Source organism: Vitis vinifera, chromosome 12, assembly GCF_030704535.1.
Source record: "Vitis vinifera cultivar Pinot Noir 40024 chromosome 12, ASM3070453v1".
NCBI classification, from domain to species: domain Eukaryota; kingdom Viridiplantae; phylum Streptophyta; class Magnoliopsida; order Vitales; family Vitaceae; genus Vitis; species Vitis vinifera.
Window position 1 is genome coordinate 12127137 of NC_081816.1, and position 11678 is coordinate 12138814.

At 36.0% G+C, this 11678-nt stretch overlaps 1 protein-coding gene and 1 pseudogene across 1 annotated transcript; both read right to left on the reverse strand.

The window, feature by feature from the left end:
- Nucleotides 1-341: 341 nt before the first annotated feature.
- On the reverse strand, nucleotides 342-2771 carry LOC100261875 (tubby-like F-box protein 3; annotated as a pseudogene).
- Nucleotides 2772-10695: 7924 nt separating this feature from the next.
- LOC104877281 (uncharacterized) lies at nucleotides 10696-11181 on the reverse strand. Its single transcript, XM_010647104.1, has one exon. The coding sequence runs from the start codon at nucleotides 11179-11181 to the stop codon at nucleotides 10696-10698; it is 486 nt and encodes a 161-aa protein (XP_010645406.1).
- Between the last annotated feature and the right edge of the window lie 497 nt (nucleotides 11182-11678).

Sequence of the window (11678 nt, forward strand, 5' to 3'; positions counted from 1 at the left end):
ATTTTTCATGTTGCCCCACTTAACAAAACAAAAAAAAACTTGAAAATGTAATTTTGTTTATTTATATTAATGAAGAAACAAAAATTACCTATTATATTTTTTCTAAATCCAAAAACTAAATCCCAAGATGAAGTATGTTTTATCACATCTATTTTTATTTCTTTGGTCATTCAAACACTAATACAATAACAAACACGATATCTTCGATATTAGTGTGTATTAAAAATAATATTCATAGATATCATATTATAAAATAAATAATATCTTAAAATATGCATATTACATATTCAATCAACCAAATATACCAATGATTTTACATAGCCAACCAACCAAATCTATCATCAGCATTTTCCAAACTGGAGAATGACATTTTCATGCTCCTGACCAGCAACTCCATTCTTTGCAGAAACAACCAGCTGAAAATTCTTTACTGATGCAACTGTCACCCGTCCACTAAAGTTCAGACACCAGCATTGGAGTTGCTCATGCCACCTAAGGGCCAGTTTTTTCAATACCAACATTTCATCTTTTCATCTTTTGGACTAGAGAAAAGCCTAAAATGCAAACTCTATGTTCGGATTGATTTTGATCTGAAAAATTGGAAGGATGGAAATGATTTGACATTGCTAAGAATAAATTCAGGTTGGATGTGGCCCACTCATCCTGGCTCAATGGCATTGGCAGGGATGGAATTCATGACACAATGCATTCTCCTTGGACCCCTGCTTTTCACAGGATGAAATTTTGAGTTAATACATATAAACAAAACATTTTCCTTATAAAAAAATAATTTCCTTACTACTTTCTTGGTACCAAACATAAGGTAAAGCTACTATAGTCATAAGATTTTTATTCTCATCTTTACCCATCACATGTTCATGTCTCTTTCTAGCCGAGGGAGAAGTTGAAGGAACCTCTCTTACCTGGTACCCAAGACATTCAATTCATATGAAATGTGGCCTACAGGATAGTTGCCAGCAGGGACTCTAGGGGAGACTTGTCTTGAACCCAGTCGCCTGATTAAACGAGATTCACTAATCCTTGCTCCTACATTTGGAGGTTGTGCATTATAGACAGTGAACTTCGTTCCCCAAAAGTTTGACCTAGCAGCAAGGGAAATGAGCTAGTCAAAGCGGGGCTAACATCATCAGTGAGAAACAACCACCTCATATAACAGGTACATATACCTCAACTTTCCTATACAAGTGGTGCTCCCCTTCTAAACATCATCAGTATTAAGAGAGATGATATCGTCTATGCAAGTAGGACGTCTACAATTCCATGCAGCAAGAAGAAACTTTCCATCATCAGTTGAAGCTATCAACAGATAAGACAAAAGCAAAAAAGTTAAAACATTTACAGCTTAAAAAGGAAACTCGGAAATAGAACCTATCTTCTAAAAACCTGTCTACTAAATATCCTACTTGGTAATTAAGAATGAGGACATCTAGCTCTTCAACAATCCAACCATGCAACTAAATACATCAAATGACCCTAGATCATTACAGGTTCTATATGCAAGAAAGCCTTCATTAATGAACCACAACTTATCAAAAAATAAATGGAGTTTAGTTATTCACCTTGAATTAAGCCGAGATAGAGATGATATGTTTGGTTGGTACGATTCCATTTTATATAACATTGAATGAAGGAGCCCCTTGGGGGGGGGGGAATTGATTTTCATATATGACCTTATAAAGGGATGGGAAAATGTGTTGAAGATTATAAACATCCAAACAAGTAGCATTAAATTACAACAATCACTAATAACAAAGCAGCAGCTAACAAACCCTCCAACCACCCCCACCCCAACACACATAGAGAACTTCAAATAATTTATAATGGCATGCCTGCAAGTGTCAAATATTCAAGAATCATAAAAATTAACTACATAAACTAAATTGGTTTAGAAGACTAAAATTCATTTATAAGGATAGAAACAACTTAATCCACATTGTTCTGCATAATGACACTAAATGTGACCCCAACTCTATATTGCTTTTAACTGAAACTTTTGATCCTGCCCTACAAAATATTTTTATTGATCACTATTAATCTGGCACCTTAATGCATTAGTTGATATAAATTTTTTTTTCAGTGTCGTTTTTTCACAAAAATTTTGAAAGTGGACTATCAAAGTAGTAAACTAATGGCACTTCCTTAGTCTAACATTGCTATAAAGGACAAATCACTACGAGTTTCCCACTGATGGTATCAAATAAATTAAAATAACCGGAAAAGCTTGACAAGAAACATAAAAATAAAGAATCAAAATCTTACTTAAAAATTCCAGCTTCATCTCTCATATAGCAGAATTACCTTGGCCAAATAGTAGGTAGAATAGAAAGCAATTTCTTCAACCTAGGCAATGGTTTCTCATATTGCATGGCTCTCATAGAACTACGCACCTGCAAAGAGGTCATGGAGTAACCTCTTTAGCTCAACTAAAATTTCATATACCAATGTATTTTTTATAGTCAGTGGTAAATTAATCTAAAAGCACCTAAAAGAAGGGGAGATACAACCCAAATATATCAGAAATATGCAATGGGTGCCCAAAGTAAAAATGGTAAACCAAAAAAACCAATTATGATGTATCTATATAGTTTTTAGAGAGCTCCGGTATTGGGCATGCCTAAATTTACAAACAAAAATCAAAATAGGAACAGTTATATTGTAAAGTCTGAGTCATGATGAGAATGTCTTATAATCACATCCCTTTCTCCAGCAGCCACGATTTCGAAGTGTAACATTGCCCTTGTCTTCGTCATGGTGTCTTTATGGTTGTCAACCATCTTGTTTTCCAATTGTCGCCTGCAATTAAGAAAAAATAATAATAATAATAATAATACCAATAATGATGAGAATAAAAAGAAGGGAAAAGAAGGTGACATGAAGCTAAGAAGTAGTTTTATCTAAAACACAGAAAATATAGTAGATAATAATAGTGCAACCTAAAACTAATTTGAGCTTCACAATAGCATAGAGCGCTCCACCTTCTGATTATGGACTGTCAACACCACCAGCCCCACTCTCATGCAAGTAAGGTCCCATCAGTGACCTTCCATATTGCAGGTGGCCTCTATTAATCACATTTGACATGCCTTCATGACCTTCTCTCTAGCATTGTTTGTGACACTAGTAACTAAGGTAACGACCAGCCTTAGTTGATATAGATGCATCTTGTCCTGCACAACACACCAAAATCATTGCCCGGTTTGGTCAAACATGTAGTACTCCGGATGATTTCCAAAATCTTTTAAAAATTTTCTACTATCCTATATAAATTAACGCTCAACCAAATCAATCATAAAGGAGACTTGACCTCTATTATTTGAACCCCAAAATGATTTTCAATTTTTGAGATTAGGATGTTGTCTTTTTCACTGCACATCCAATTAAAAACAGCTCCTATAAAATCATGTAAAACAAATCCGTTAGAATGCTATACTTTTTTCTCTTTTTTTTTTTGGTGGGGGAATACAAAAATTTAGAATCTAAGCTTCAAATGATTGGCAACAGGAGAATCAAACTACATTATTGATTTCCCATATTTGAAACAACAACGAATCATGGGATCAACAACAAACAAAGAGGCATAATAATTACATTTCAATGGAGGAAGTATTACGTCAAGCATAAAGTAACAACAACATAAGCATGACATTAAGAACATACCCTCTGCGGCCAAAACGTCATGCCCTCCCATTTTTATGCAAGTACACCTCATAGTCAGGCTCTGCCTGTGTCCCATATTTAAGCGGTAGATCATAATTGACATCCAAATTCACCTTCACAAACAAATTTGAAGCAATTGCCATTATGAAAATTCATTATCAGTACAGGGAATAAAAAATTACTCAAAAATCCACAAGTGCTTTGTGTAACATTCCTGCACTATTCTTCGTACTGACAAAAATAATTTTTTGCCCCAGCTTATGTCATAACTCAAAAATTTTGTCTTTAATCACAAGCATCTTGGAGAGTTCATCAGGGCATTTCACCTTACACTGCTTCACAGACTGCAAGGATAGTTCTTATTTCTTTACAAACATTTAATGGTAGAAAGCTTTTCTTGTAATGTAATTTTTATCTGTATCGTTGAAAGTAGCAGAAAACAGAAGCACCTAATGAAATTCACAACACAACAAAAAAAGGAAGTCGATAGTATGATGGTAGCTCTTTCACATGATACTAACAACTTTAACATAAAGATCCAAACCATCCAAGAAATGAGAACTTACAACTGGCATGTGCAAGTGAGATCGCATTAATGAAGAGAACCTTGGTCTTTTTTTGTTCTTATTTTCTTAGTTCTTTCCCATCTTACAAACCACCTCCAGATTCTATACCATTAAATTTCTACTAATAAAGCCTAAATGCTCAAATATTCAAACAATAAGCCTCTAAATGTTTCAGCAGATATAATTTTAGTGTAAAGTTTTCAGTAATAAACTATCAAAATCATTTGACAAGGTACTTATCAAAAATAAAAAAATTAAAAAATAAAATACTTCACGGGGTATTCATTCTAGTGTGTGTCTTCTCTTGTCAAAACTCGCAAGGACACTCATCTATTGGCTTAGTTCATATGTATTTAATTGTGATTCCAAGAAAAAGTCTACTTTTATGCTTGAATATTTTTTATTGGAAAGGTAATTCCCTCAAATATAAATTTTCCAGAGAAACAAACAACATTAAAAAAAGTAGAGGGCTCCCACCTTCTGATTATGCACTGCCGACACCACCAGCCCCACTCTCATGCAAGTACGGTTCCATCATTGACCTTGCCTGTCCAAGGTGGCCTCTATTAATCAAATTCGACATGCCTTCAAGACCTTATCTCTAGCATTGTTTGCCGCATTAGTAACCAAAGTAACAACCAACCTCAATCGATATAGATGCATCTTGTCCTGCATAACACACACCAAAATCATAGGGTGGTTTGGTAAAAATTCAAATAAACCAATTTCTAAAGTCTTGGTTGCGCTTACCTTCGCGATTGAATGTGCTAGTGTCGCCCCGTTCCAATGTTCCATGTACTTGATTGCGAGCATGCCACATATTTACACCAATCATATGCATACATCAAGCATAAAAGACAAATACATCAGTACCGCATATCTAATGATACATAAAATAATAACGGTTAAAGTAATCTACCTATTTAGTTGTTGCACAATTTGGGGTTGAACATGCACAAATTTTGAGACCTCTAATCGCCTGAGCATGGAATGCTTTATCCATTGCCTCAAACAAATGTCTCAATACGACACTTATCCTGTAACCCCTTCTTAAAGGCAACGAAGATAAGATTTTGACCCTTGAAGTTGGAATATTGACCACGTGCACGTGCCAATGGTTGTTGTCGTAGACTGGAAAAAATAGCTACACACATATTGATGACATTGCCATTAATAGGTTAGTAGGGCACTATAGTATGATAATTAAATGAAACAAAGGCTTTGGCCATGATGTCATTGTACTAGGTTTGACGTACCATATCACAACTTGAGAAATCATGGCCCACAAATTCAGCATGAAGGATCATCCGACACCGCTCTCTGATTTCATGCTTTTTGGCATTTGTCGTAAGGCTGGCTAGCACAACCTGTCCATTTGTTCTTACAGCTCACCACATAGTCTCCAATTTAAAATAATAGAGAAACGCATTAAAGAATTATGATTCAAGCCTCACGGAGAATGATGGGTCGAAATAGTGTGCATGCGGTGGTCTAGCTTATTCTACATTCATCATTCGGCAGACCACTCCGATAATTTGAAAATGTACACATGTAAATGACCAAAAAACATAATAATGTGCTTCTTATGTAATGACCATGGCCTTAGTCGAAATCTTGACATATACCACACTATTTACCCAACAACCTCCATTGAGCGAAGAAAGCTCATCCTGTGTTATGTATGTGCCATGCATATCGCACAAGATTTCGCTGCAATGTCAAAATGTGTTAAGTCAATAGCCATAAACTTTAACAATAATGTTCACTTTAACAATAAATGGTGAATTCATGTCAAGTACCTTGGCTCACCATCTTCCGACAACTCATAATCCGTAACCAACCTTTCTTGTTGGCTGATTTTAGGAAATAATTGAACACATTGAGAGATGAAGGGGGATTTGCAAATGACGGCTGGCTTGACAAACCTTTTCGCTGTGTGTTTAAATCTCCGCCGAGGGGTAGGTGTAACTTGTTTGCTGCCACAACCTTCTTGAACACCCACTTGCACCCCTTTAGGTGATTGCAATTCAACACTCTTTTGTGAATGTGGGCATGTGTGGTGGTCAATACATGCGCCATCATCTACTGCTGCACCGGTGACTCTTTGCTGGCCCGAATGAGTGCTTAAGGCACCGGTTCCTTTTCCCATCGTTTCATCACTACAAGGATGCACACCGGTGCTTCCCTCGTTTTTCTTCCTTTCTACATTCACAGCTTCTTCTAGTGGGGTGAGTGCACAGCCACTTTGTCCTCCACTTGACCTTGCACATAGTGTGGCAATGTCTTGTGCCATAGATGAAGCGAGGCTCATAAGATGTTTTAAATTCCGATTCAGCCGTGCTTCAATGGTCTAGTGTTAGGAGGAAGGAGTATCAATTAGCACGGTCAACTAGAATGAGGATGGTGCTCAAGTTTGTTTGTGAAGTAATAAAGTCGTAGTGCCATAGCGTACCTTAGTTGGGTCATCAGAGTGTGAGCTGCCCGTCTCGTATGGACGTCCATCATTATGTGCAGAAGGTTCGCTTCCCTGTATAACCTACCCATACATCAAACAAACATTGATGATTACATTTGAAACATAAATTAATGATAACACCAAACTACGTTTATGGAGTTGCTGAATTTTACCATACTTGGACATGACCATAATTGCCATAGGTGTGTATTTCGGCAGCCAAGCGCCTCTTGACTTGATCATCTGTCCATGCAGTAGAAAGTGGACTGTGGACTTCAACTTGGAAAGCTATCATATAGAACTTGGTGATATAGAAAAGCTGTGAAGTGGGAATCAAATATAAGTTGGTTAGAGAAGCTATTACAATATCAACAAAAGAAGAAATTATTTTGGTAGACGCATATGACATTAATGTGGAGAGGTTGAGAAACGAATACCTGAAGAAACAAGACACAACCTCTAATGTATGTCGGGTGACTTGTACGATAGTCCCTTATCCCATCCTCGACATATTGGAGAACAAACTTGGCCCAATTTTTGCACACCCCCACTTCACTATCCCAAACCGTGTCCCACAAGTCATGCATTCCTTCTTGTTTTGAGTAAGGGGCAAGGATAGTGGCATAGGCAAAAATGAGGAAGGACTTCATGAATTCTTCGCCAACTGGTAGATCATGTAAATTAGCTTCCAATATTTTGATGTCGTATGTGCGGTTGGGTGTGCCACGCCCATTGTAAATGAGAATGTCAACGCCATTGTCCGGGATGCCCAACACCTCTCTAACATCTTTGGGCGTGACTGGGACAACAACTTTTGTTTACATACATAAGCGGTGGTAGCCAATGTCGTAATTGGCGACTATCCACGTTATTAGCTCATAACGCAATTCTTTATAGCCAAGCTGCAACAAGCCCCCGACTCCCATATCACTGATCACATTTTTCTTATCCAATGGGAGAGTATCCAGGATTGATAGGAATTTCTTTCCCGAGCAGTGAGATTTTGGTAACTTAACCTACAACATGAAAGAAGGAAAATATATTACAAATACGTCGCAACTCCAGAGTTAAGCCATCAAGGCACTAGTTTTAAAACTACGTTAAAGGGTTGTCGAATATTTTATTGCTTTAGATCTTGATGGAACATGGCTTTTCCGCTTCCTTTGTCTGCTATCCATGTGTTTATTAAATGAAGTGCTTCTTTTGCTTGAGTATTTTCAGCAACGGTGTAGACTAGCAGTTGGGGAAAATTATGCACCAAGAGATTTTGAATGGAGCATCACTGTGACAATTGCAATATAAGGAGTTGATGTTGCATCTGCACAATGAAATGAGCAGTTTTATATATGTATTCCTCATTAACAACATAACAATCTTAAAAGGCCACATGTATAGTGTTGTAGTTGTATCAGTTGATCAGAATTGATCTCAAATATAATAAAAATGAGTTTAGAGGTCAAAGAAAAATCATAAAGTTTACATAAAACAGTTGGCACTTTCAATCCTTAAGATAGAAAACAACTTTCAGTAAAAGTGAAAAAGGTCAAAACAATGTAAGTGAACTAGTGCACAAAGTCCAAACATAATAATAATAATAATAATAATAATAATAATAAGTTTATTTATAAAAGAAACTTAATATTAAATATTGTATGCAATATTTTCATTTTATACTCCATTTTGAACCATGCATTGGACATGGCTGATGAAATTGATGCTAATACAATCTTGGTGATACATTGCGTATGATGCCATAAGTGGTTACAACCATCTTTTGATGGATCCATATTCGCAGATCATAGGAGTTGCTTAGTCTGAAACTATTTCAGATCAAGCCGACCAAACAAACCATTAGTCCAAGGCCAAAGTGAACTGATGGTGTATGATTCAAAACAAGTTGATGTAGACAGGGAAAAAACAATGGAAAAGCTTATAAGTTGTGGATTTTGGAACAAAGCTGTGAATTGGATAATGTTGACCATTACAAATTAAATGGCCCAATATTCCATGATAAAATAAAGTATAGGATATATTAGTATAAATAAAAAGACATTACATATGGACATAGGCATTAATTGATTAAACATCTAAACAAACATAGAAATAAATATAAATGGAATTAATTAGATTGCCTGTGTTAATACAGACAAAACTGATGGGGAAATAATAAATTATACTAAAGCACATTCAAAGGACAGATTCGTACAATCCAAATGTTGTGAAGCACGCATGTCATATAATTGTAAATTTTTAACTTAACAGTCCTGCTTCATTTGATTGCAAATGGAAGGGAGAGAAAGAAGATTTGAAATTTTACATAGAGAAGTTGTAATCATGCCACTTTGTAAAGAGAAAAAATTTCGTTGCAGAATTGGATTAGAATTAAAAGAAACTTCATTGATGCAAATACCATGAGGGATTTTCTATTAAAGAGAGAGCAAAAACAGGTTACAATTTTGGAACTAAAAAATATATGTAGTACTCAAACCAGAAGCAAAATTTGAGATCAAGTGTTTTTTCTTGAAAATAAAAGTAAGGAAGCATTCATTAATTGGTTGTTTTAAAAATATATCTTCATATGCACCATGTGCTAATAAAGGACACAGAGCCAGACATCAAAATGCTTGGTCCTCATAATAAAATAATTACAGCAATTGAAGTTCCAATCTGTTGCATGCATGTTATGGGTTGCCTTGTTTTGAATTTGCACCAGAAACAGCAAAAGATAAAAGACGAAAATATCACATTCATGCCTTGAGGAGAATGGTGAAAATACATCCAAGAAGCTTATTAGAGAGTATACATGATCATAGGAGAACTTCACCCCCTCAGGTATATACCATGAAAATGAACATGGAAAAAACGCGTCACCTATCAGTTGGGACTGAATATGGAAATTTAATACAATGCCTTTAACAATGACCCAAATTTTCCTACCATTGGCTGATAAATTTCAGGCCCTATTTGGATTGAAATACTGTTAAAAACGTAGATTCATCAACATGTTTCTATAATTAAATAGGGCAACAAAAAAAATTTGCAGAATGAAAAGAGTAACACCTAGATGGATTTATACAAAATGTAGATGACAAGACAACAAAGAAAATAATTTGCTCGACCTGCCATGTCAACTAGGTGCAACATAAACAAATTACACAATACAAAGAGACCATTAACTTCATCCACTGCTCATAAGAGGAAACATGCATTCATGGAAGTAGGAATGGTTGTATATTATGAAAAATAAAAAAAAAACCAAACGTAAATATGTGCTTACCCTTAGGAGTTCTTCAGGCTCTATGAAGGGAGTCTTTCTCTTGCAATGGTATCATAGATGGAAACTGCCTGCAGAAGTGGCTGGAAAGCCTATGGAGGTCTAATACAAGCAGGAAAGGGCACTCCATTACTATCAATTTAAGGTTATGAAACATACTATACAAGACATGGTCATAGTTGATGCTGCATCAGAAGACAATAAACATGAAGAGTATAGCAAGGAAACAACAAAGATGTATGGGAAGAGGCTGATCAGACTCAGCAGAAGCATAGCCATATTTTGCCATATATTGGGATAGTAGCAAGAAATGTCTTGTGAATGACAGTTTTCCAATATGTACCTTTGTTGTCTCTATGTCTGTAAATGATGGATTTTGTTTTACAACCTGTATAAGCTTGTTTAGTACAACTATAACATTTGTTCAAGTATTGTACAACACAGTTCTTAATAAATGGGAGCTTGATATTTACCATATACCTTAAATTGGAATTAAAAAGTACACCACTATATGGTTTTCAACAAAATTAGCCTACTAAGAAATTAAGAAAAAGGAATTATGATAACAATCTTGATGTAATACTACCCATTACAACACACCAATGATAAGTGTTACATATGTGTTCTTGGTTGGAAATAACCTTTAGAAGAGTGTTCAAAACATGTAATGGATATACAATGGAACATAGTTTTAGTCAGGGAAGAATGTGACAGCATTGCCCTTAAGACAAAGGGTTCTTGCACGTTTTACTGTTGTGCCCGGAAGTATGACATCTTGAGCAATAGACAGTCCGTTTATCTTGGAATTGGGACTCAATGTGCTTCTTTCTTGGTTTTCCGGGAGACCGCTTGGTATGGGGAGGGTTAAGAGAGAGGAAAACTTCATCGGTGATATATTGAACCAAACCATTATTATTGACCATTGGCATGTCATGGGTCTCTATACCGAAGAAGGAGCTCGAGTAAATCAGCTCTTGCATTGGGAATTTGTACCAATCTTGAACAAAATCAACAACATTCTGACCGATGGAAAGAATAACGGTCGCCGCATGTTCACAAGGGATGTCCAACATTTCCCAACCCCTACATGTGCAAGTACGCTTCATAATGTCAACATTCAAAAAGGTGGTTCCGATAGAAACCCCAAATATTCCGTTCATGAAAGAAGTGACCGGATACACCTTACCCTTGGCAATATTCTGCTGCATTTTTTCTTCAATTTTTGGTCCTATACATCCCTTCCAATTGTTTGATTACTCTTTATGTTTGACAAGCATAGAACCTAACTTAGCCATATGCTCCATTAGAAATGTATAAATGGAGTGATGTCTTTCATTCCTTAGCCAAGCATTAAACGACTTGACAAGGTTTGTGGTCATTTTATCCCATCTTTGCTTTGGGAATTTGGACATAGCCTAATGTTTGGGTTCATTTTCTTCAACCCATTTGGCCAAATTGTCATTGTATTTCCGTAGTTCAAACATGGAAACATTGTAATCATGCTCTAACCTTGCATATGCAATACTATCAAGGAATTGGAGTGCATTTTCTTTACCTTTGTTCCCTCTTGTGTTATGTTTGCTCAAGAAAGAGTTGAAATTTTCTTTCAAGTGACGGTAATAGTAGGTGTGGTTTTCAAGCCCAAACACTTTAGGAACACTACAAAGGAGAACGGGATGTCTATCCGAGATAATAACGAGTTCCT

Excerpts from the sequence above, each read along its gene's own strand:
- LOC104877281 (XM_010647104.1), bottom strand. The coding sequence starts at position 11,181 with ATGCAGCAGAATATTGCCAAGGGTAAGGTGTATCCGGTCACTTCTTTC.